Source organism: Alnus glutinosa, chromosome 14, assembly GCF_958979055.1.
Source record: "Alnus glutinosa chromosome 14, dhAlnGlut1.1, whole genome shotgun sequence".
In the NCBI taxonomy this organism is placed as follows: Eukaryota; Viridiplantae; Streptophyta; class Magnoliopsida; order Fagales; family Betulaceae; genus Alnus; species Alnus glutinosa.
This window is the reverse complement of record NC_084899.1, coordinates 964,839-990,754: the sequence shown is the minus strand read 5'-3', so window position 1 is coordinate 990,754 and position 25,916 is coordinate 964,839. Positions and strand designations below refer to the sequence as shown.

The following is a 25,916-nucleotide window of genomic DNA, read 5'->3' as shown; positions in this document are numbered from 1 at the left end:
ACAGATGGACGATCGGCAAGAGGGGAGAGATCCTGGGAGAGGACGGCGTGCGGGCAGCCTGTGGTCGGGGTCGGGAGTTTTCGGCTTCCACCAAACCAACGCTGGTGTGCGTGGGTTTCCGGCCAGAGATCCTGCCGGAAACCCACGCACACCAACATGGGGTTGGTTGGTCCGGCCGGGAACTCACCTTTAAATTTGGATATCAAAACGCCACTGATCCGGCCGTCCATCTCTCCTAATCTCTCAGTCCTGATCTTAAAACGTCACAGATCCGGCAGGGAACACACTCAGGAGGACTGAGGAGATCCAAATCTCACAGATCCGGCTGCTGTGGGTTACGGAAACCAAGATCCGACCGGTTTGGTTGGTCTGGCCGGCCATTGGAGCTTCGGAACAGGCCTTGGAAGTGGACGGCCGGCGCCTTGATGGCATAAGGGCATTTTTGTATTTTAACATTTATTATAGGTAGGACGCCACGTCAGTTTGTGAGCTTCCCTTTGTAAAACTTTGTAAGTACCCTTAGCATTTTTCAAATTAGTAATTTGCTCCTTTGTAAAATTGTCCACAAAAGAAGAAATTTGCTAACGAATCCTCCAACGGAAGAAGAAACTCTTTTGTGACCCAAACTCCTTTCCTCCCTGCAATACGTTTCTCCACCTTTAGAATCCAGAGAGAACCAGTGAGAGCTTAAGCAGAGTGCCAGGGAGGGGTTTCGCAAGCCCTAACTATTGGGGCATCTCAAACAGTCACCGGCATTCGAGGTCAATGGCAAGCTTGTACATTCCAGTGCAGAACTCGGAGGAGGAGGTGAGGGTCGCGCTCGATCAGCTCCCTCGCGACGCGGCCGATATCCTTGACATCCTCAAGGCCGAGCAAGCCCCGCTCGATCTCTGGCTTATCATCGCGGTTAGTTCTATTTGTTGAATTTTCTTTTCTTGCTGTTTACCCGCGAATCATGGGGTTCTGGTTGCATCTTTTTTTTTTTTTTTTTTTGTAAATTCATAGCACACGTTAGAGTACAGTTGCGCTGAATTCACGCAATGTAAACGTCGTATTTTTCAGTCGAATTAGCTCGATTATTCGAATTCAGCACGAACCATATAGGTTTACTTAGGGCGTGCGCTACTCTTTGGAACAAGTCCACTATACAGCTTATCCTGATCAGCGAACATGCATCAACAATGAGTGAGTGGTAATGCATGCTTAAATGGATAACTAGTATGATTGCCACATGAATTTCTTAATATTGTGTGCGTGTCTATACATATTTTTTTATAAGCAATATCAATTCAGTTCATTAAAAGTGCATAGCGGCGCAAGCCTAATATACGGGAAGTATACAAGAGTGCCCCTAAAAGGATGGAACAAACAATAAATTTAAAAAGTCTACATAACATTCAAGTAATGATGGGACACTATCCAAATATATAATGTATTGAGCAAACGCTTCCATATGTATGTATGTATATATGTTTGTTCAATTATTGCTTTGTTTCAGAGGGAGTACTTCAAGCAGGGAAAAGTTGAACAGTTCAGACAAATTTTGGAGGAAGGGTCAGGCCCTGGTAACTCTTTTTATTTTTGTTTTTGTCTTCATTTTCGTTTCTAATGTTGCTGTAGTGCAATCTTCTAATTACCTCACAAGATAAGGGCCTGGCATGGGTTGATAGGAAACTGTGTGCCGGCTCACTGGTCTGTAAGAACACTGCATGAAAACGACTTTTTACCAATCTTTTTACTTGTGATGTTTATAATTTCATGTTTGTTTGTTTGTTTTCTTGTTTTTGCAGAAATTGATGAGTATTATTCCGATGTTAGATATGAGAGGATTGCCATCTTAAATGCTTTAGGCGCTTATTATAGCTACCTCGGGAAAATCGAGACGAAACAAAGGGAAAAGGAGGATCATTTCATTTTGGCTACTCAATACTATAACAAAGCATCTAGGATTGACATGCATGAGCCTTCTACTTGGGTTGGAAAAGGTGAATGTTTGTAGCTTCTTTGTGTTATCGTATAGGAAAGATTCAATTGGCTGGTCCTGGGATATCATCTTGGACTGGAGTTGGTTGTTCTGTATAAACTCTTAGCACAAAGCTAATAGTTGATGTATATATGGGCATCTAAAATGCATGTGTTTATTGAATAGTCTTATTTGTTCCGTTTGGTGGGAACCTCTTCTTTAAATGCATTGGTCTTGTCTTCTCCATCATCACTGACTTTCTTCACTAAATTTATATTCATGCTTCAAATTAGAGTGTGATCAGGAAGTTTCATGGTGTACGTGAACTGTGAAATTTAAATAATTCTGACAAGGGAATTATTTCATGGTGGTATGTTGCTTATTACTAAAAGAGGGAGCCCTGTTGTAGATTAGTCGCTGCAGGAATACTTAAAAAATTCAGTACATATATGCTGCTTACAGGTCAGCTTTTACTTGCCAAGGGTGATGTAGAACAGGCATCTGCTGCTTTTAAGATCGTATTAGATGGAGATCGTGATAATGTTCCAGCTCTTCTGGGTCAGGTATATCAACACTTCTGCATGGAAAAAGTAATTATGCTATTCCTTACTTATTTGAAAGTCTGAGGATCACCTAAATGAAGATATAATTAATAATTTTGAAACTGCCCTCATTTGCAAATTTTGTAACTGTATTGTCCTCTAGTGACCAATTGTTGGTCACCTTAATTATTATTATTTTTTTTTGTTTCTATGCATTGAAATTTTTTCCCTCGTACAACTCTTCAAATTTTTTTTTTTTTTCCTGACTTGGAATGTTATAATGTGATTCAGACTTTGCTCAACAAAACTTATCTTTATTGCTTGTGGTTGGTAGTTCAATTTTCTTTTCACCATTTTAGTCTGTCTAGGAATTTATGTTCTTTTGAATAATTATTTAAAAAGATATCAATTACAGGCATAACATATAGCTAACCTAGTTAGTTGGACTTGAGAGTTGAGGCTTACCTGACTTGATTATAGACATTGTATATTCCATACCTCTCCACATCTAGTGTAATTGAGGGGCTCGTGTGGGCATGGGATTGTCACTAGCAAAAAAGATGAGGTTGAAACTGAAATGAGAAAAATGTGGTTGGGGCATTGGCAGAGCCAGCCATTTTTTTCCCTTTCCCCTGGGGTAATGAAGAGCAGGGGGACTCCCTTGCCCCCCTAGCTACGCCATTGGGTTGGTAGTTTCTTCCAATATTTATAAAGAAGGTTTCGTTGAGAGTGGCCTTTTTTGGTTGGTCGACAGCCCTAGGAAAGATCCTACCATGGATAATCTCAAAAAACGACATGTCATTGTGGTTGATTGGTGTTATTTATGTAAAAGAAATGGGGAATATGTGAACCAACTTTTGCTTTATTGTGAGATTGCTTGTGCCATTTGGATTATTTTTTTTGTTTATTATTTTTATTTTTTTTCCAGTTGATTTGGGTTGTCTTGGATCATGCCTAGACGAGTATTCGATTTGTATTCTTATTAGTGGACTACTGGCAACACTTGGAGTGCTGATGTGTGGAAGATGGTGCCTTCGTGTTTTTTGTGGTGTTTATGGAGTGAAATGAATGATAGAAGTTTTGAGGACCGTGAGAGGTCTTTGGAGGAGATTAAGTCTTTATTTTTCAACACATTATATCTTTGGACAGCTGCTTTTGTTTATCCTTTAATGATTAGTTATCATGATTTTCTTATTCTTTTTGCCTTTACTAGTTAGGTAGCTTCTCTGTATACTTCCTGTGTACCTGGGTGCGCTTTACATTTTTAATGATATTTCGATTACTCATAAAAAAAAATATTTATAAAGAAGGACCAGGTCAGCCTAGAGACTGAATTGGGGCATGGATTCATATGTTGGCGTACACATGCTGCCTTTATTGTAAATAACTGGCCTTGGATTTTTGCAGGCCTGTGTTGAGTTCAATCGTGGACGCTACAACGAGTCTTTGGAGTTGTACAAGGTTTGTTATTTTCATCTTATATTTCCAGTGGAAAGCAATGTGCACCTTCTCAACAGGCTTTGATTTGATGTGCATAGATACATATATGCACATGAAGATATATGCATATGTACATAGTTACAAACATACATATACACACACAATACACAAGGAGATTTGCATATATACATACATAGATACACAAATAAATTGGCAGGGGTCATAACTGGCTGTCTTCCTGACATTATATTAGTGGTATTTGGAGATATGTTCTCAGCTATGTACATGTGTTAGATGTTGCTTTTGACTTGTAATTTTTGAACTCTTGTAAGAGGGCCTTGCTAGTGCATCCCGATTGTCCTGCAGCTGTAAGACTTGGCATAGGTCTCTGTCGCTACAAGTTAGGTCAATTTGATAAAGCTCGGCAGGCATTTGAGAGGGTTTTACAGGCAAGTATTTGTCTTTGATATATAAATGAATTGATTATATAAAAACCGACTGCACACGCTGCAAGTTTTCACTAATTCTGTTATCTTTATATGTTTCACGGTTATATATGTGCAGTTAGATCCAGAAAATGTCGAGGCTCTTGTGGCACTTGCAATTATGGATTTGCATAAAAATGAAGGTAAGCTATGTCAGCAAATATTGTTTTCCTTATGACTTATATGGTTTGGTCATTGTTTAGCTGTCTATACTAGTTTCTCATTTTGAAAATACTAATTCTGGTGCTCTATAATCACAGCTATTGGAATTAGGAAAGGAATGGAAAAAATGCAGAGAGCTTTTGAGATATACCCTTTCTTTGCAATGGCGCTGAATTATCTAGCAAATCACTTCTTCTACACTGGTCAACATTTTCTAGTTGAGCAACTGACTGAAACTGCACTTGCTGTTACCAATCATGGACCGACAAAGTCACATTCTTACTACAATTTAGCACGGTCTTATCATAGCAAGGTTGGGAACAACACCTTTTTTCTTGAAATCATTTTATTGAGGTTTGTAAAGTTTTTACTTATTAAAGTAAAACAAAAAGGTGGAAGGAGATGGGACATAAAGCAAACTGTTTTGCTTGTTTAAGTGATTTTTTATCTTCCCTTTGTATTTAAGCATCCTTATCTATCATGTATTGATAACCACTTCTTTAGCTGCTTTATTACCCGGTGACCTACCTTGACAACTAAGAAGTTCCCCCTCTCTCTTTCCTTAACTTTCATTCTTTCCCCTCTTTCCAGTTGCTAGCATAGGTCTGAACTTAAATCTTTTGATAAATCAGCTTATTATACTGTCTTCTGTGGTCTTTCTGACTATGATGTTCTGTAAATGAACTGTAGGGGGACTATGAAAAAGCTGGGCTGTACTACATGGCATCTGTCAAGGAAATCAATAAGCCCTACGAGTTTATTTTTCCTTATTATGGTCAGTAACCGTATTTATTTTACATACGGTCATAAAAAATTTACATATTGTATGGTCTTGGATTGGGTAGATTGGCCAAAAAAGATTCCCACAGCCAACTCCAAGTAGTTTGAATTAAGACTTTTTGCGTGGAGCTGATTTTATTATTATTATTAAATGTTTGTAATAGATTGGAGAAATGCCTGATGTATTTGCAACTAGAAGCATGCTTAATTGTGTTCATAGAATTACATGGATACATATTTAATGGTTCAAATGCATTTGGGTTTTATTTACCACTATTCAAACACGCAAATTACAATGACCACTATATTGTTCAACATAGTACTCAAGTGGATACATTTTTTACAGAATTGTTATAACTGGGTTTCGTATTTATTTTCGTTTGATTTGTTGCCTCTTGTTTGCCTTTTTATTATGTTGGCAATTTAATGATAGGTTTGGGACAAGTACAACTGAAGTTGGGAGATTTTAGAAGTGCTCAGTCGAACTTCGAAAAGGTTTTGGAGATTTACCCTGATAATTGCGAGACAATGAAAGTAAGTGAGTTAAATGAAAGTGTATTGGCATGGTTGTTTCATGATCTTTAGGCTTGTTTTTGCGAATAGAGCTTGCCTGAAAATATTTTCCGTGTCTTCCTATAGGCCCTTGCTAACAATGTCACAACTCAGGGAAATGTTAGCCACGTCTGTATTATACCCAGAAAAGACCAGTCAAAGTTACAATTGGAGTTAAATTACTTATATAGCTCAGTCTGACTTAGTAAGGAATTAATGTGGGATTTGGCACTCAATGCAACACCATTACAATTCATCCACCAATGTAGGACTTAACTTTCCGAGGTATCACAATTTTCTGCACTCAAGTCCCTGACATCCTTGTTAGAGCCCATGTAATGATGCAGTGCCCGAATGCCACATGGCGTCACTAGGTTATTCTAATACCATTTGTCACGATATAGAGAAAAATTAGCCACATCTACATTATACCCCAAAAGGACTAGTCAAACTTACTACTCGAGTTGTTTGCAATTACTTATTTAGCTCAATTTTACCCAGTTAAGAACCAATGTGGGACTTGATCCTCATGTAACACCATCACAATCCCCCATCTGATGTGGGACTTAAATTTTTCAGGGTATCACAAGCAGCCTCAACATTACTAGCTACCAGTGCCACCACCACATATAACAAAATAAGTAGATATTTTCCGTGTATGCCAACCAAGAAAAGTGCAAGAAATTTTACTGCAAATGTCTTCTCAGATATTTTAAGACACAAAATATTTTAGGTCTAAAGCAATCAGAAATCTATTTTAGTCGTTATGATTCATGTTGAATTGATGTTTCTCTTTTGCTTTAGGCTCTTGGGCACATATACGTTCAGCTTGGCCAGACTGAGAAAGCCCAAGAATTTATGAGGAAGGCTACGAAAATTGACCCACGTGATTCCCAGGTAATAGATCCTGTTATCTATCATTTTTTTTTGATATTTTAGAGAATAAGTCTCCTTACTAAGGACTGGTTTGTTGCACCTTTGTCCACATGACACCCATGTTCACTTGTATCTTACATTTGTTTGGACATATGGAGGAGTCCAGCTTTATTTGCTGAAAGAATGTATGAAAGGTATATGTGCTTTTGGCTACAGTAATAGCCATTATTTCATCATTTTGAAAATAAGAAACAGTTAAACCTTCTATTTGTAAGATTGTATAGGGCGTTCTCTTTATCCTCTTCTTATTTATTTATTTTTCTAACTGTAAGTTACTAAATCCTCCAAGTTGCATGCTTTCAAGTACCAATAACCAAAGTTAATTCAGTTTGGCTGCTTCTTACCTTACCTTCTAGTTTCACATCTTAACATCCATCTGACTATGATATAGGCATTTCTTGAGCTGGGGGACTTGTTAATTTCATCTGATGCAGTAGCAGCTCTGGATGCCTTCAAAACTGTAAGGTTTCCTATTTGTTACTCTTTTGGGGAAATCAAGTGTTAATTCCTCATAGTAAAGGGAACATTGTATCTCATTAAGTTCTGGAAATTTTCTTTCATAATTTAGACTTAAATTAATGTTACAGGCACGTGGTCTTTTGAAAAAGGGAGGTCAAGAAGTACCAGTTGAATTGCTCAACAATATTGGAGTTCTTCATTTTGAAAGGGGAGAGTTTGAGGTTTGTGCATGTCCTTGAAGATTTGATGAGCAATTACAATTGGTTTTGTTGAAGAATCTTTTAATAGCGCTATTCAAAACAGTTTCATCTTTATTATGCGGGTTAAGACTTTTTTTACTTTTTCCTTGTAAAGTAAATGTATTGGTGCAATCAGCAAATGACTTTGATGTCTTCTTATTTGCTAGCTTGCTGAACAAACTTTCAAGGAGGCTCTAGGCGATGGAATTTGGCTTTCTTTCATCGAGGGTAGAGAGAACTTCCAAGAGATTGATGCTAGTGAATCTATTATTCAATACAAGGACTTGCAATTATTTCAACGACTTGAGGAGAGTGGTCGCCATGTGGAACTACCTTGGAATAAAATCACAACGCTATTTAATCTTGCTAGATTACAAGAGCAGTTACATAACCCTGAAACTGCAAGCGTCTTGTACCGTCTAATCTTGTTTAAGGTGTGTGGTGTGTCTGTTTGCGTGATGCATACTTGAATCTTGACTATTCTGTTTTATACCTAAAATACCACTAATTTGTTACTAGAACCTCTTGTATAGCAATTAGTAAAGATCTTCTTCAAAGTTCTTGGTTCTTTGTCAACTACTCATCTAACAGAACAAATGTACACGTACATCTCAATATATATAAATGCTCTATTGAGTTGGAGAGTTTTTTTGTAGTATGCCATTTAAAATTTTCAAGTTGGTACATATCAGGTGTTTCTTTTTTCCTTCTTCAAAGGACTTTTCATTTAATTGGAATACATTCGACTAGGCCTTGTTCTAGTAGTTGGATCAGCCGTTTTTTCCTGAATTGCCCTGGACCATCTCTTTTTAGATGAAAAAAGGTTCTGTAATTAGCTATGTTTTGCTCAACCACACTCATGTGACCACAACTCTAGAGTAAGAGCACATTCGAGCTGATTTTGTAGAAGTTCCTCGTGGTTGGGAAGGCCTTGTTTGCTACAGTAAATATGTTGTGGTGTACGCTTTTACAAAATGTTTTCATCATGAATTGTTCACTTTTGGCTTCTTTAACGTGGTCCATTATTTCATCCATGTTTTTTGATGCTTTATGGTTTTTTCAAATGCTTCCTGTAATATTAGTCTGATGTTTCACGACCTTGTCTGTTTACTATTTCATTTGGTGGGGTTTTGCTTAACTCCTTTGTTCGTTCTTTGCAGTATCCAGAGTACATAGATGCTTATCTGAGACTCGCTTCCATTGCAAAAGCACGAAACAATATTCAATTAAGCATTGAACTGGTTGTTAACTTGTTACTCCTACAACACCCCTGCTTCTATTTCTTAGTTATTATGTATAAACATTTTTATATATGTATATATTTTCATATAATGACTCCTTTCCATAGGTTCACGATGCTTTGAAGGTGAATGACAAGTGCCCCAATGCGTTGTCTATGCTTGGTGAGTTGGAGTTGAAAAATGATGACTGGGTTAAGGCAAAAGAAACCTTCCGGGCTGCTAGTGATGCAACTGATGGGAAGGATTCCTATGCTACTCTTTCTCTGGTTTGTATATTGTTCATCGTGCATGCTTTTATTGTCATCATATTTCATTGTATTACCTTTTTTTTTTTTTTTTTTTTTAATTAATTAATTAATTTATTTTTATAAGTAATGTCATTTTATTAATAAAGTGCAGAGGAGTGCAACCTTAGTCCACAGGGAATATACAAGAGACCCTCTAATAGAAAGGAACAGAAAATAAATTCAAAAAATCTGCATAAATAAAAACACTCAAGCTATGATGTGCCACTATCCATGTATATAACGTGTTAAGCAAAAGCTTTTGTAGCTTTAACATCGATGTTTCTACATCTTCAAAGTGCCGAGCATTCCTCTTACGCCAAAGGCACTACATTAAACACAACGGAACTGACCTCCAATCTTCTTTAGCTGGACCACACCTAAACGAATCACCCAATCCAGTAATAGAATTTGAAGTTCAATACTTTCTATTGATGTTTAGTAAAGTATAAATAGAAGAAGAGATTACATGATCTTCGGATCAGTTACAATCTATCTAGAGTTTGAATTACAAACCTAAAACTTATCTAAAGATAATCCTATCTAGATATTTGAATTGAAAACAGAATTCAAATATCTTTATATTTGAATTTACAGAATCCTATCTAAAGGTATTATCTATTAGCTAGGAGTCTTGTATCCGAGTTTGTTGAAGTAGTTGGATGCTGACTAGTATTTTGCACTAGAGAGGAGTCTTCACATTCAGATGTATCTGGACATGTTGAGATGACATTGGTATTGTTTACAGCCCCCCGCAAGCTAATAGGTATGGAACAAACCATAAGCTTGTCACGTAGAAAGGAAAACCGAGCTGAACTGAGTCCCTTAGTGAAAACATTAGCTAGTTGGTCATGAGTGCTGATATACTTGATGGAGATATCACCATTGAGCACCTTCTCTCGAATAAAATAGTAGTCAACTTCAATATGCTTAGTCCTAGCATGATAAATGGGGTTAGAGGCAAGTGCAAGTGCCCCAATGTTATTGCACCATAGGTGAGGAGTAGAAAATAAAGGGATACCAAGATCCTTAAATAACATGCGCAACCAAAAGAGATCAGTAGTAGCAAGAGCCATGGCATGATATTCAGCCTCTGTACTCGAACGGGCAACCACCGATTGTTTCTTGGCAATCCAAGAAATGAGAGAGGATCCAAAAGAATACCATTGCCAGTAGTAGACCGATGATCATCCGGATTACCTGCCCAGTCAGAGTCACAGAAAGCCTGAAGAATCAAGGGACCTTTGATGTACCATAAGCCATGATCAATAGTCCCTTTAATGTATCGAAGGACTCGTTTTACAGCTGTCCAATGAAGTGTAGAAGGGTTATGCATGTGTTGACATAACTGATTCACAGAAAAAGCAATATCCGGACGTGTTAAGGTACAATATTGCAAAGCACCCACTGTCTGCCGATATGTAGTAACATTAGTTGGAGATAAAGGATCACTAGCCGCATTGGACATCTTGGAACCCGTAATGCATGGAGAAGAAAAGGGCTTAGCACCCATCATTTTGGATCTTGACAGCAGGTCTGAGATATATTTAGCTTGCCTCAAATGTAGACCTTGAGATGATCGAACAGCTTGGATGCCTAAGAAGAAATGCAAGTTGCCGAGGTCCTTGAGTTTAAAAACCTACTGAAGCTGAGCTATAACAGAGGCAATATGGGGAGAGGATGTACCAGTGAACAAAATATCATCAACATAAATCAGGAAGTAAAGATGGACACTTCCCTGATGAAATACAAATAAAGAACTGTCAACAGTAGAAGAAACAAACCCAAGCTCCAGTAATGTCTGAGATAGTCGGGTAAACCAAGCACAGGGGGCTTGTTTAAGACCATACAAGGACTTGTGTAATCTGCAAACATGAGATGGAAACTGAGAATCAATGAATCCTTTAGGTTGTTCCATATACACCTCTTCCATCAAATAGCCATGTAGAAACGCATTAGACACGTCTAATTGGCGAATAGTCCAATTAAAGTGAATTGCAAGAGCCAAAATAACCCGGATTGTAGAAGTTTTAACAACCGGACTAAAAGTTTTCGTAAAATCTACCCCACTTTCTTGATCAAACCTCTTAGCAACCAACCGTGCCTTATACCTATCAACTAAACCATCCTGTTTCTGCTTGATCTTGTAAACCCATTTATTCCGAATGATGTTATGTTGAGAAGGACGAGGACATAGAGACCACGTTTTATTAGCAAGTAAGGCATCAAATTCATCACCCATAGCAGCACGCCATTCAGGAGACTTCTCGGCCTGTGTATAACATTTAGGTTCAAGGGGAATTGACACACTGGAAAGAGCACATAAGGGATGCTTGGTGGAGAGAAAAGCTGTGTAATCCGGGAATGAACGAGACCGCAAAGTTCCTGTTTTGAAACATGTGGCCATAGGATGAGAAGGAATAAGGGCTGAAGAAGCATCAGGAAATGGAGGATTGATCGGAGCAATAGAACCAAGAAGTGGTGAATTGTCCAGTGCAGGAGAAGCACTCGGTAGAGGAGAGTTTTGTAGCTGAACTGCAAGAGGAATAGAAGTACTAGATAGAGAATCAACACTTGAAATATCGGAGATCTGTAGGGAAGTAGGGGATGTAAAGCTAGGGAGAGCAGGAAAGGGAACACAAAGGACCGAATCAGAAGAAGCAGGGGATTATAAAACACCCTCTTTAGCAGGAAATCGTGATTCGTCAAATACAATGTGCCTTGACACATACACCTTACGAGAAACCGGATCGAGACAGCGATAACCACGTTGATTAGAGCTATATCCTAGAAAAATGCAGTGTTTACTCCTAAACATTAATTTATGATTGGAGTAAGGACGTAAAAGTGGAAAACACGAACACCCAAAGGAACGAAACAGGGAATAATCAGGACCTTTGTTAAAGAGTTTAAAAAATGGTGAAACATTTTCTAGAACAGAAGAAGGAAGACGGTTGATTATAAAAATAGATGTGATAAAAGCATCAACCCAAAATAAAGTTGAGAGATGAGATTGAGCAAGCAAGGACAATCCCATTTCCATGATATGACGATGCTTGTGCTCGGCCACACCATTTTGTTGTGGTGTGTGAGGGGAAGATACATGGTGAAGTATGCCATGAGAAACCAAAAAATTCTTAAATTGATTAGACATAAATTCACCACCACCATCACATTGAAATTGTTTAATGGAAGAAGAGAACTGATTTTCAACAAGAGTCTTAAATTGGACAAAAACAGTGAAAATATCTGATTTATTATGAATGAGATACAACCAGGTAAACCTAGAAAAATCATCGATAAACAAAACATAGTACGAATAGCCACCTAATGACTTTGTAGAGCACGACCAAACATTCGAATGGATGAGATCTAAAGGACACAAAGAGACACGAGGAGAAGATTGAAATGGAAGCTGCTTGCTTTTGCCAAGTTGACAAGGTTCGCAGATACCATTCAAGTTCTTGACACCACTAACCGGAAGGGAAAATTGCTGTAATACTTGAGAAACAACTTGTTGAGAGGCATGGCCTAGACGAGAATGCCACACAGCTGCAGAAGTCTTGACACCTAAGAAAGCAGTCAAGGCACGCTGCTTATTGACCGAAAAGGATTGCAAATGAAGAGGGTAGAGACCACCTTCACTCCGGCCTTCCAGTAGAGTGATTCCCGTGAGGTTGTCCTTAACAAAGTAATGAGAACCATTGAGAAGAAAAAAAACAGTTATTATCTTGACAAAATTGATTGATGGAAAGGAGATTAGCATAAGCTTGAGGACAATGTAAAACATTAGACAGATGAAAGGAGGATTGAGGAGTATGAAAACTCATAGAACCAGTGTTTTGAATGTGCAAATCTGTATCATTCCCCACGGCTACATCTTCAGAACCCGAGTATGGCTGTTGCAAGGAGATTCTCAAGATTGGCAGTGATGTGTTGATTCGCAGCACTGTCAGCATACCAGGGACCATTATCAGCATCTTGGTTGGAATTAGCTACCATGGCAGAGAGTTGAGCAGGAGGGTGACGGCCTTGGAAGGCATGATCCATCCTATGAAAGCAATCCAATGCTTTGTGACTCAACTTCCCACAAATCTGACATGCGGGTCTAGCAGGGATAGCAGATGGGGTAGACTGATATTTTGGTGAAGAAGAGTTGGGTTTAGGACCATTCCAACGCTTACTGGAGGGTTTAGACTTACGGTTTTGAGTGTAGGCATTGGGCTTGGAGGAGAACATGGCAAACTGATGACTGTCTGCAGTATTGGAAGCTGTTTGACTATCCAATAGAAGCTCATAAGAGAGCAATTCATCCTGAAACTCAATGAATGTAAGGGATTTGTACCGGGAAGCCACAGACAAGGATGTGACAACAGGATTAAATGAAGGGTGAAGTCCACCAATTACATAACCAATAAGAGCATCATCAGTAACTGGTTGACCAACTGCAGCAAGCTGAGCAAAAAACTGCTTAGTAGTTTCAATATAATCAGTACACCCTTTTGAACCTTGATGCAGACCTAGTAGATGGCGCTGAAGATGAGAAATCCGGGTCTTGGAATGGGAGGCAAAGCGGCTAGAGAGGGAATCCTAGACTTGTTGAGCGCTGGTGACACCAAAGGTGGTTGACATTACCTTCTCCGTGAGAGTGGCATTAAGCCAAGAAAGAACAAATTGGTCTTTCTTATTCCAAAGTAGGAATGCTGGATTCAGAGTAGCAGTAGCTTTCCCCTGGTCATCCAGAACGTACTTGAGAGGGCACGGTTCAGAACTATCCACGAAACCCATCAAGTCGTTGGTCTTCAAAATAGGGATAACTTGGTTGGTCCACGTGATGTAGTTAGGTCCTTCTAATTTGAAGGTCATAAGTTGGCCAATATTAGGCGGAATGAATGGGACAGCAGGGCTGGACGCCATTGAGAAAATGATAGAAGCAGATAAAAAAGAAAAAAAAGAAACGTAGAAGAGATCGAAAAAAAAAATCTGCGTGAGCAATTTAGAGCTCTGATACCATAATAGAATTTGAAGTTCAATACTTTCTATTGATGTTTAGTAAAGTATAAATAGAAGAAGAGATTACACGATCTTCGGATCAGTTACAATCTATCTAGAGTTTGAATTACAAACCTAAAACTTATCTAAAGATAATCCTATCAAGATATTTGAATTGAAAATAGAATTCAAATATCTCTATATTTGAATTTACAGAATCCTATCTAAAGGTATTATCTATTAGCTAGGAGTCTTGTATCCGAGTTTGTTGAAGTAGTTGGATGCTGACTAGTATTCTGCACTAGAGAGGAGTCTTCACATTTAGATGTATCTGGACATGTTGAGATGACATTGGTATTGTTTACATCCAGCACCCGTCTCGGCATAACCCACTCTACCCCAACAAAGTAAGAATGTAACTCCATAGATCGCGTGCAATTTCGCAGTGAAGTAACAAATGTTCAATAGATGTTCATTGTATTACTTCAATAAGCATTCGCTTAAAATTCTGCAAAACCTTGACAAAGTGCATTCCCTGGGGACCTTTTTTTTTTTTTTTTACCCATATATGCATCTAATGACTTTAATGGAAATGTCTGTTAGTATTCTGATTGTGTTTTCTGTTGTCATATACATTATCATTTCCATCATTAGCATTATTACACCATTCTCATCTCGTATGCTTGTTTCGCATTGGAAAGGGAAACTGGAACTACTTTGCAGCAATTCGCAATGAGAAAAGAAATCCCAAGTTGGAAGCTACCCATTTGGAAAAAGCCAAGGAGCTCTATACAAGAGTATGATTTTTTCTGTTTTTTCTTGTTTCTTTTGAGTGCTACTCTTTGCAATGTTTCTTTTTAGTAATTCCTTATTACTTCCCTTTGAGTGCCTCCTTTTCAGTGTATAATATGGTTGTGAAAATTCCATTAGTATTTTGCACTTGATCAATAGTGGTTCCAGAGTGAAGTTGTTAGATTGTATAACTAAATTGTTGCTATGGTTATTGTATCATTTATCACTGATTGGGTGATGTGGTATTTCAATTGAAAAGAAATCAGAAATTATAGACAATGAGTTTTAGCTCAAATAGCACCTCCTCTCCTTTTTTTTTATTTTTTTTTTAAGTAAATTTAGTCTTATTAAAAGCGTAAGGCGCCCCTAAATACACTGAAAGTATACAAAAGGAAACACCTAATTAAGAAAAACACCTCCTTCTCTCTTAAGGATGGGGGTGGAGGGTGTAATTGTAGGTTCAAAACCCATTGGGTCCATACATACGTAACTTAGCAATAAAAAATGAAAAAAAAAAAAGAAAAAGAAAAAAAAAACACGTAAAAGCATAGAAGAGAATGTATAAATTACAGAAGAGTGCATATTGGTAAATATATGGTGGCATAGCTGTTAAATATACATGGAAATGAGAAGACTGGAATATTTATTTATCTCATCTCACAAACAAGATCAAGCAAATATTTTCTTCTTATTTCATGAGAGGAGGGAGATAAAGAAAATGATAGCAAGCACAGGGAAAAAGAAGAAGAGAAAAAGAACATAAAAAAGAGAGGGTAAAACAGAAAAACAGTGTTCTTTATTACGTACTTTTTAAACAGCTTATTTGATTGACTTGTATGCATTAGCCTGGATTTAGTTTTAATAGACTCTTTTCTCAATCTAATGCTTTGGCATGATGTTTTTAGAGTACATCCTCTGATGTTTTTGTTAATGCTTTGCTGTCATGAATAGTTAATTCTGATATTTGGGATGTACTTTTCTATATCAATACCTACAGGTTCTGCTTCAGCATCCTGCTAATCTGTATGCTGCCAATGGTGCGGGAGTGGTCTTGGCAGAAAAAGGCCACTTCGATGTTTCTAAAGATATTTTCACTCAGGTACGCCAAATATGTTACCACATTTTTGGGACATGTATAATATAAAATTTCAAACTTGCAAGAGTTTTCATTTCGGGATTATCATAGGTTCAAGAAGCTGCAAGCGGAAACATTTTTGTCCAGATGCCAGATGTTTGGATTAATTTGGCCCATGTTTATTTTGCTCAAGGCAATTTTGCATTGGCTGTGAAAATGGTAAGTTGATCTCTTTTTACTTTATGTATCTTTCTTTTAAATTTAAATTTCTTTCTCATTACTGCATATATGTGTTCATGAAATGTGTTATCTTGCAGTATCAAAATTGCTTGCGGAAGTTTTACCATAACACAGACTCTCAAATTCTCCTCTATTTAGCTCGTACTCATTATGAAGCTGAACAGTGGCAAGACTGCAAAAAAACTTTACTAAGAGCTATCCACTTGACACCTTCAAATTACACACTTAGGTTTGATGCAGGCGTTACATTGCAGAAGTTCTCAGCATCAACACTACAAAAGGAAAAGAAGACCGCCGATGAGGTTGTTTGTTAAAACCATTTGTCAAAGTTTAGTTTTTCGTGCTATTTTAATTTTTACTGAACGTTTTTCACCTCTTTAGTTGCATTGATGCCTCTGGCACTAATGTCCTATAAGAATTGTTTAAACCTTTTCATCTGATTAGGAAATGTTTTAAGCATATTGATTGTATGTTTTTTGTGAGGATGACAATTTTTAAAGTGGAGAAGTGATTGAGGAATGTTCTATGGTCGACATGCACCTATTCAATTATGGGAATTTTACTGCCAATATAAGGTCACAACAGTTAAACTGACTGGTTGGGGAAAAAGTGTAGTGTAAATGGACTTGGTTAGAAGGATGGGTGGGAAGGCAGAATATAAAACTAAAGGATTTCATGAGAAGTTAGATATTGTGCACATTGCAAAAGAGATCAGGGAGATTGTGTGATGCATCAGTGAGAAGGGGTAACATGTTCTGAGGTGAAGGTGCTTTGAGAAGAAGAGGAAACTGAAGAAGAATGTGGATTGAGGTTGTCAGAAAAATGATCATGGTGTGTGATTTAGCAGAAGGATATAAAAGCCAAATGGTGAAGTGGGATATTTTTTTTATTATTTATTTTTATACATTGGTTACCCATGAGCTTGAACCAACGACTTAATCAACAACCTATATCCATGGAGCGGATGTGCCATTTTACTCTCATATAGTGGGTTGGCCTTTTTGACCTGGTCTTGGTTAAAAAAATAATCGAATCATGGTTGTTTCTGATGTGTTATGCTTGTAGATGTCGGTATCTGTTACAATTACTATTAATATGGCTGTGTTATACACATATGTTACTGGCTATTTGATAATTCTGTATGGAGAAAATTGCAGACCCTGGAAGAGAGCTGTACTTGTTGCATCACCTACTTTTGTTGCAGTTGTTTTATGTCAATGGGCTCTATTTGTCATTTAAGGTGGCTATGAAACGTGTGCATATGTGTGAAGTCTTGTTTTGCTATAATTTTTTCCCTCACTGAGACATTTTGGTGTAACGTCTGCATAGAAAATTGTCATTTAAGGTGGCTATTAACGCATGTAATCATTTGTTTGAGTTGTACCTCATTTACTCTGGAAGCAGCATTGCATTTATCGAACTTTTCAAAAGCGTTTAGCATGCTCAATGCAATATAGTGTCTCTCTTTAGTGACTCTCATGCATTGCTGTTTCATTGGAATCCGATTAGGTGCGCTCAACAATTGCAGAGCTAGAAAATGCTGTTCGTCTGTTTAGTCATTTGTCTGCTGCTTCCAACCTTCACTTTCATGGGTTTGATGAGAAGAAAATTGACACCCATGTTGAGTATTGCAAGAATGTACTTGACGCAGCCAAACCTCACCTTGAAGCAGCTATTCGTGAAGAACAGCAGATCCGGCAGAGACAAGAAGTTGCTCGGCAGGTTGCATTGGCTGAGGAAGCTCGTCGTAAGGCTGAAGAACACAGGAAATTTCAGGTCTGCTTGCTTTAGATCCTGAACACATTTCTTTGAGCCATATATTGCAAATCTTCTGATATTTTATGTGAAAACAGTTGGAGAGGAGAAAGCAAGAGGATGAGCTAAAGCGGGTGAGGCAACAGGAAGAACATTTTCAGCGTGTAAAGGTATGGATTGCCAACTATGTCTTATTAATTAAAGTATCTTTGCTTATTGGTAATCAATGAATTAGAGGTATGCAAAATCCTTTAAACATAAAATGATTAAGAATGCAAGTCTCAGAGTTATACCCTTGCTAAAGTTAGTTATTTGTAATATTGTAATAAAGTGAAGAAAGGAGCCTGTTGGCATTAAGAGCAATGCCACATGAAACATGCTCTTGATTCCCTGTATTGTTACAATACTTCAACCATATGATACAATAGGGATAGGCTATATTTGCTGCTTTTTGGCGTCGCAGTTCACTATAATACAGTCACTTCCGGGTGTAAGTGTTTTGCTCGTGGGTGCCCATACAAGACCATATATAGAATCTAAAGATAAAAAAATTTACAATCATTTATAAATTACAAATGAAATGGTATACCACTATAAATTGCATATCAATAAGTCAAACACTGCTAAGGTTTCAGATTTGGGTCCCTACTTTTATGGTTCCAGATTTGAACTGCACCACAAATGGGGTCATGCATGACAAATGGGTTGGTCGTGATCATGCCAATGCCAAATAGGCTGTTCATAAGCAAACCCATAAATCTTGTAGTGTGGGGCAGGCCAGAATGGACTTGATCTATAGTATTGCATGGGGAGCAAAATGATGCTTATAGATGTCTACCGTTTTAGTTTACAGTGCTCTTCTTTGAGTTTAGTACAAACTAGCTAGTCATTTATGACAATAAAACATGCTCTCAAAATTTGAGTTTCTTGTACATATTCATTGTATCATCAGGAGCAATGGAAGAGCAGTACACCTGGTTCAAAGCGGAGGGAAAGGTCAGATCTTGATGATGAGGAAGGTGGGAATAGTGAGAGGAGGAGGAGAAAAGGTGGGAAGAGGAGAAAGAAGGACAAGAGCTCAAAGTCGCGATATGAGACAGAGGAAGCAGAAGCTGACATGAGGGATGATCAGGAATATCCGGACGATGAAGATGCGAACTTGAACTATAGGGAGCCTACAAGTCAGAATGATCAGGATGAAGCAGAAGAGAATGTTCTGGATCCTCTTGCTGCTGCTGGGCTTGAAGATTCCGATGCTGAAGATGAGGAGGTAATTTTACTTCTTGTTTTTGACTTTGTAGTTCTGATTATGAGTAGCAACTGTTATCTCAGCTTGGATTCTTACAAAACTTTCTGAACATCTATCACTCTTGTGACATGAGTTTGTGGCTGGAGACTCTGAGACAGGATGCGCAGCAGTGTTAAATGCAATGTTCTACATAATACTTGGCGAAATTAATTAGTTCATAGCCGTGATCTGTATCATGTAGATAAGATATCTTTTTCCATTTTTCTATTGGAAAGGTTCATTTGGTAGTGGTAGCTATATCCTACATTGGTAAAATGTCAGCTTGTTGTTTTTCTAAGTGAAAGATCAACAGGAATTATATCACTATCATAAAGATTTATTTTACTTGTTCCCCGAACTTTATTTTTAGAGAAAAAAAAAATTCAAGAACTTGTTGATCCCTATCCTTCTTCCCAGATTTTCAGATTAACATTTCTTAAACTTGTCTATTAACTGATGTGATTTTCATTATTCTTTTGATCTTGTTGAAGGCTGTCCCTTCATCAACTGCAGGTCGAAGAAGGCGGGCGTGGTCAGAATCTGATGACGATGAGTCGTTGCAGAGGCGGCCATTGTCCAGAGAGAATTCTGCAGAGCTGCAGCAGAGTGACGAAGAAGTCAGAGAAGACGGTGATAAGCCAAATGGAAATACTGTTTCTGACGATGAGGATTGAGATTGAATTTGTCCAACTCTGTAGGGTCAATGTGAGAAGCCTTGTACTTGGCCGGGGATCACTACATTGTACATTCTTACGCCGTTTGTGCTCCCCGAAGTTCTGACATATACTTATTAAAAGTTCCATAGACACGTTGTTTTTCGTTAACTTACGTTAATCTCCACTTATATTTGCAAGCAAACCGATCCAAGGTATATCATCTTAGCGGCTGAAATCAACACGGGAAAAGAACTCTACATAACCACAAAACGGCAGCGTTTAGGAAGGGTTCCTTTTTCTTGGACATGTTGGGTGATGCTTATCAGACCCCGTTTAGAGTGGTGAGTGTCAGACAGAGAGAGTCAGATGGTCTCAATGTGGAGGATTGAAACTTGAAAGTGTACGTTTAATTAGTTCTGTCCCGGCTGGTTGGGTTTCGTAGTCCTTTTTAAGTCTGCAACTCTGCAGTCTGCAAGCACTTCTTTACTACTCTTTTTGGACCGATGCACAGCAGGCCCACTCACTCATCAGATTTCAGCACAATGCAGTGTCTAGTGCTCTTTTCGCTAAAGCTTTGTAAGTTTACTTGAAGACTTTCCCAGGCTGTGGCGGTGGGGTCTGACTGACTCCATTATCAAAATGATCTCTAATTTCTTGTCACAAAAAAACTGACTTTCTTCATGTCCGACTAGTGCTTTCTCTTTTTGATGTGTATAGGACTTGGGAGTGGGTACGTTGGAACGATGAGTCGATGAGGATTCCATGTTATTAGGCTAAAGTAGGGGTTTTTTTTTTTTTTTTTTTTTTTTTTTTTTGGGTTCTCTTTTAAAAAAAAAATAAATAAATAAAAAATAACAAACTCAAAACACTTAACACAATAACACAAAAGCACTCGAAACTATTTTTACATCACATTAGAACATTTCTTTTAAAAAAAAAGAAAAAAGAAGTATATTCTTAAAAGCATTAACAAACGGAGTTTAGGGCCGGGGCACTCTTAAGAGGGGTGCTGCCTGCCCACCTTCTCTGGATAACATATGATAAATGACTCGCTTGTCCGGGGCAGGTGAGCCCTATCCCCTTGTTTTAGGCTATCTGAATTTCTATGTGTAATCGAGAACCAACCTTAAATTTTCTTAAACGTCAGCCAAGGTTGATTTGAAAAAGAACAAAACATATAGATGGAGATCGATGGATATGGATGGGAGAGAGAGAGAGAGAAATAACATTTCTCAATTTTTTGGTGGGCAATCACGTGATGTCGAGGGGTATCTGCCAAACCTGAGGGTGACAGAAGGTAAAGATAGGCGTTCAAGTTTTTAGGGTTAAACCCAAACCTGAGGTGAACAATGACTAGCCAATCAGCCACCATATATAACTAAACATTTTCCACGGACATTCTGCTCAAAAATGGGAATGGATTATTGTTTTTTCATGCTAATTTCTGAGGAATGATTTCCTAGTGGCCTGGATCATTCTATATTGTGACGGAAAAAGAAAAAGAAGAAAGGACCCAAAAATCTGGTACACCTGCTGGTTTGTTTTAGAACTTTTTTAGATTTATAAAAACCGACCCCCGGCCCCTTTGCCTTCGAGTTGGAAAGGCCAGGGGGGAGGGAGCCGAGGAAGAGATGTATCAGTTTTAGGCAGCTAGCATCAAGTTCAAGGCCTTACTGTAGTGCTCAAGAATCCATCCTTATCATAGGGCAAAACTTGGCTCCCATGACCATGAGCATCTTCTCAAAACACAAAGTGGTTTTTTCTTTTCTTTCCTTTTGTTTTGTTTTTTTTTTTTGTTTTTTGTTGTGTCTTGTGTGTGTAGCTAATACTCCAAACAAAGGTGCGAGAAAAGTACTGTTATTGAGCGTCTTCTTCCCATTTTATGTCATGCAGGTAGGTATGGGTAATGAATGAATTTGGCTTAGTTTGATGGATTACTACTCAAGCTAGCGGGGTCTATCTGTACTGAGTAATTTGAATGAAGTCAGAAGAGACAATAGCAAATCTTGGTGCCATTGGTCCCTCCATCATAATTACGACAAGCAGAGAAGATTTGAATGAACCCTCAGAAGATGCATATCAATCAAGATGTAAGCGTAGCAATAACACAGATTTGACCTACTCATTCAAACTGTTTGGTAAGCAAAGTGGGAAAGGAACATAACTAAGAAAGCAAAAGACATAGGACCCCTAGCTTCAATCAAAACACACATAGCCAAACCAAAAACGTTCAGAAAAAAATTGCAAAAAGACCGGCAGTTCTTGGACCTCACACAAAAATATGACCCCCCCACCACCAAGTAAGTACATTTTTGGCCTTTGATTTAGAAAACCCAGTACTGAAAACTCAACCATCTGCAAAAAAACAAAAGGAGTGTCATAGTGTTATAGACAGGAAACAAAATATACGGTTCATGAATAAGGATAAAGAAGTGGGGGTAATATTTCAATTACCATTATGGGATCTGGAATTGAAGATGGGAAAGTCATGAAAGGAAGTGGGAGCGGAAATTGATAGCCGGGTTGTTGATACTGATGAGCTGTTTGATGATTTATCATCCAAGTCAAGCCATGAATCTCTCTCTTTAGGCGGCCACTCATCGAAGAATCGATGAACGGTCTTCTGGGATTGTTCTTTCTTTATATCACTACCCAGAACAAAGCAATGCTGGTGGTCTTGCTCCGGTTGTTTTGTGGAATCACTAAGGCTCTGAAGCTGCAGGTAAGAGTACTCGCTCTGTAAACCAGAGCAACTCCTTTGTTTTGAACAGGATGTGCTCATTGTCAATGGTGTGAGTTGCCAAGAATCATCCATAGATGGGCCAGATAAGCTTCTCATAGACCCAGAAGGCTCTGAGAAGAAAGCATGCTCATCCACCTCCTCTTTCAGCCCATTAATATACCTGTTTCTTCTTCCCAAGAACAAAGAAAATCACATTCATTACCAAATACGTATAGAAGGAACTAGTAAATTACCAGATTTTGCTTTTATAGAGTTCTTTTTGAGACAGACCTGTAATCTGTGTTGGTCTGGGAGCTGTAAGAAGCAGACTCCAACAGGTAGGGGCTGTTGTTGTCTTGAGGTGGCAAACCAATCCCAGAAGGCCTTGAAGAAGAAGTGGGATGATAAATGAAGGGGTGGTGAAAGTGGGTACTGTAGTATGAATGGTGAAGGTGGTGGTGGGGCTCTGAGGACATAGAAGAAAGTGAAGAAAGAGAATGAGAGGTCGGGGTTAGTACAGAGTGGTTCTTGGTGATTGATGATGAGATTGTTGGAGTTGTCGGATTAGTGTTTGTTGATGTTGTTTTCAGAACTTCCACAGGCTTTCTTGAACGGTTTTTCCCTCTGTGCATGTGTCTCTCGCAGTACTTCGAATCTGGGAATGCCTCTTTTGAGCACCTCCATTTTTTCCCATCTGTTCTTCTACACCTGCCTGGCTCTGGGTCTATTTTCCTCCCCAAACCCATCTGCAAGTAGTTCCAGCCAACTGCACCCACAAACACCTCAAATCCCCTTTGTCACCAAAGGCACAGACTTTCTTTCAAAAGCTCAAATAAAAATATGTATATATATATATAGAGAGAGAGAGAGAGAGAGAGTCTAGTTGGCTTACTATGTTGAGGTTGGTGAGGTAAGAACTTCGAAGAGAGAGGAGAGTCCAGGCAACTTCTTTTGATAGTGAAGAGGAGATCAGGTGGGATAGGGATGCCTGATGCCATGTACTTGAAGATTAGAGCTTGGTGTTCAAGCTCTTGCCACTGAGAAGCAGTGAAGGGAAACCTGGTTCTTCCACTCATCATTGAAGAACGAAGGAAAGAAAGAAAGAAAGAAAGATGAAACAAAGAACCTCTTCAGACTTCACAGGTTCAGTGAAAGAAGGACAGGTTCAGAGAGAGAAATATGAGAAGCATCAGAGGTGTGTGTATGCGTGGGTTATCACTTATTACAAGAGGAGTAGCCCTCGAAGTAGAGTAGGTATATTTATTTCAGGGACCATTGAGCTGCAGAATCTTCTGTACATGGATAAAACTAATGGTTCTGATTACAGTGTTGCATGCCACTGGCCTCTTTCTCTCTCTCTCTCTGTGTCCTGCTCCTATTATGACTGCACCTCTCTCTTGCTTCTGGCTCTGCAGCTAAGCTGCCTCTGTGGCAGCTCTTGTCTCTGACATCTCTACGGAAACCCATAAACTAAAGCAGGGTAACAATAAAAGATTGTAAAAAACAAAAGAGAAAATAATTATAATTGGCCTTATTATATCTGAGACCTGTAAGAGAGTTGGTATCTGAAGCCAATGCCTGTCCAAGCAGATTGTACGGTTTTAAGCTTTTACTGCTACTAACTCTTTTACTTTTTGCTGTTCCTTTACCTCAGACCCCAGTCCTCCCCACTTACTACTATTTGACCTTTTTCCATTTGGGAAATCTGGAAAACGAGAGAGTAAGGCCAGGGGCTTTTTTGGGTTCTGATTAAACTGGAACCCTCCTTTACTTTTTCCTCCTCTCTTTTTTTTTTTTTTTAACTACAGATATTTACTTGTTTCTTTTGTTCTAAATGCTCAGATAACTGAGAGATGTTCAGGTTTAGCCCCCCACCTACCAGTTTTTTTTTTTTTTTTTTTTTTTTTTTTTTTTTTATTATTATTATTAAAAAAATAAAATAAAAATAGCTACTTTCCATAGCCATCCATCTTCGTTATCATATACAGGAAAGAGCATTGCTTAAAATTAAATATTAGAATGTGACGTTTCACTCATATATATATTTTCATTAAAGTTGATTTTACAACTTAAAAATCATCCAGGCATTAACCCTAGCTTTTGCGCTTTCTCCTTTTCTTAAATGGCTTCTCCAGGGATCTGAGACATTGACAGAACATAGCATTTAAAAGGCATTGTTCAGTGGAAGCATGCACCAGAAAGTTCATCTCTGGTTAAGATGTAGAACTTTTCAATTTCATAAACCAGTCGATATCTCTTTTCAATTACATGCTATTATATATATATAACCCATAAATGGAATACTATGCTGGTTGGTATCTGGAATTTAATACCCCATGTATGCATTTTCACCCTCTTGTCGTGTGTTTTTAGTCTGGGGCACAATATGAATAGAAAAAAATATATATTTAATTATTAGTGATTATCGTGTTAAAATAACACATTAAAAAAAAAAAAAAAAAAAAAAACAAGGGTAGTCTAACAACACTCGCGGTGTGCGTGAAATGGCATTCATTAATTGGGGATTGACAGTTCAGGCAGGTACAACTTACAAGGGTGGGGGGGGCATTTTAAAGTGTAGTATGAGAATTAATTACCGGGTATCGATGTTGTTTGGTTGCATTAAATTCCGAGGAACTATTTTGGTAGTGCAAGTTTAGCAGGAGGTGTACTAAAAAACGCACTCTTGGGCACTGTTGTGATGTCTGAGGGCACTGTTCCTATCCCCTGCCCCTGCCACCCTCGAACACATGCCATTGATGCCAACCGCCTTGTGTTTTTTTATTTATTTTTTATTTTAATACGACCCCACTTCACTAAACGTATCCTTCTCTCATCTGCTCTATCTATTTCCTCTTTCAACTTTCGCTACCACTACTGCACCCGTTGGTGAGTCCTCGAGACAAACACCTGGCCCGGCACCAATTTTTTTTCACCTTAATAACAAGCCAAATTCAAAAAATCAAAGTTGCTTTAGCGTATTTTTGGACGGTGGACGGGCGACGGATAACCTGCAAAAAGGAAAGGGATAATTTTATAATAGAGTATTGAATTATACACCGTTTTGATATAAGGGTATTGAACTAGCAAATGTTTTAAACTGAAGTATTCATGTTTCTAAACACGGGTATTTTGAGAATTTTGACAGGATTTAATAGCAATTTGAGAAGTTTGCTAGTTCAATACCCTTATCTCAAAAATAGCGTATAATTTGATATCTTTTTGTGAAGTTATCCCAAAAAGAAAAGAAAAACAAAGCATTACTCTTATTTTTATATAAATAAAGGTTGATAGACACTACCACTGTGCTACA

At 38.2% G+C, this 25,916-nt stretch overlaps 2 protein-coding genes across 4 annotated transcripts; one reads left to right on the top strand and one right to left on the bottom strand.

The window, feature by feature from the left end:
• Positions 1-583: 583 nt before the first annotated feature.
• On the top strand, positions 584-20,053 carry LOC133856921 (protein CTR9 homolog). Its single transcript, XM_062291977.1, has 24 exons — positions 584-906; positions 1,499-1,565; positions 1,791-1,985; positions 2,426-2,526; positions 3,913-3,966; positions 4,278-4,394; positions 4,510-4,573; positions 4,691-4,905; positions 5,283-5,367; positions 5,806-5,906; positions 6,729-6,821; positions 7,252-7,320; positions 7,448-7,540; positions 7,726-7,992; positions 8,719-8,799; positions 8,907-9,065; positions 14,777-14,872; positions 15,865-15,966; positions 16,054-16,161; positions 16,260-16,484; positions 17,692-17,958; positions 18,036-18,107; positions 18,890-19,207; positions 19,717-20,053. The coding sequence occupies exons 1-24, from the start codon at positions 766-768 to the stop codon at positions 19,897-19,899; spliced, it is 3,273 nt and encodes a 1,090-aa protein (XP_062147961.1). The 5' UTR covers positions 584-765; the 3' UTR covers positions 19,900-20,053.
• Positions 20,054-21,962: 1,909 nt separating this feature from the next.
• LOC133856886 (growth-regulating factor 1) lies at positions 21,963-24,039 on the bottom strand. 3 transcript variants are annotated; one of them, XM_062291931.1, is made up of 4 exons: positions 23,496-24,039; positions 22,895-23,369; positions 22,336-22,793; positions 21,963-22,236 (listed from the first exon to the last, which is right to left on the bottom strand). In XM_062291931.1, exons 1-4 carry the CDS (start codon positions 23,680-23,682, stop codon positions 22,229-22,231), a joined length of 1,128 nt encoding a protein of 375 aa, XP_062147915.1. In that variant the 5' UTR covers positions 23,683-24,039; the 3' UTR covers positions 21,963-22,228. The 3 variants fall into 3 exon arrangements, with proteins under 3 accessions (XP_062147915.1, XP_062147917.1, XP_062147916.1); XM_062291933.1 differs by having other exon boundaries at positions 22,336-22,784; XM_062291932.1 differs by having other exon boundaries at positions 21,964-22,236; positions 22,336-22,790; positions 23,496-24,038.
• Between the last annotated feature and the right edge of the window lie 1,877 nt (positions 24,040-25,916).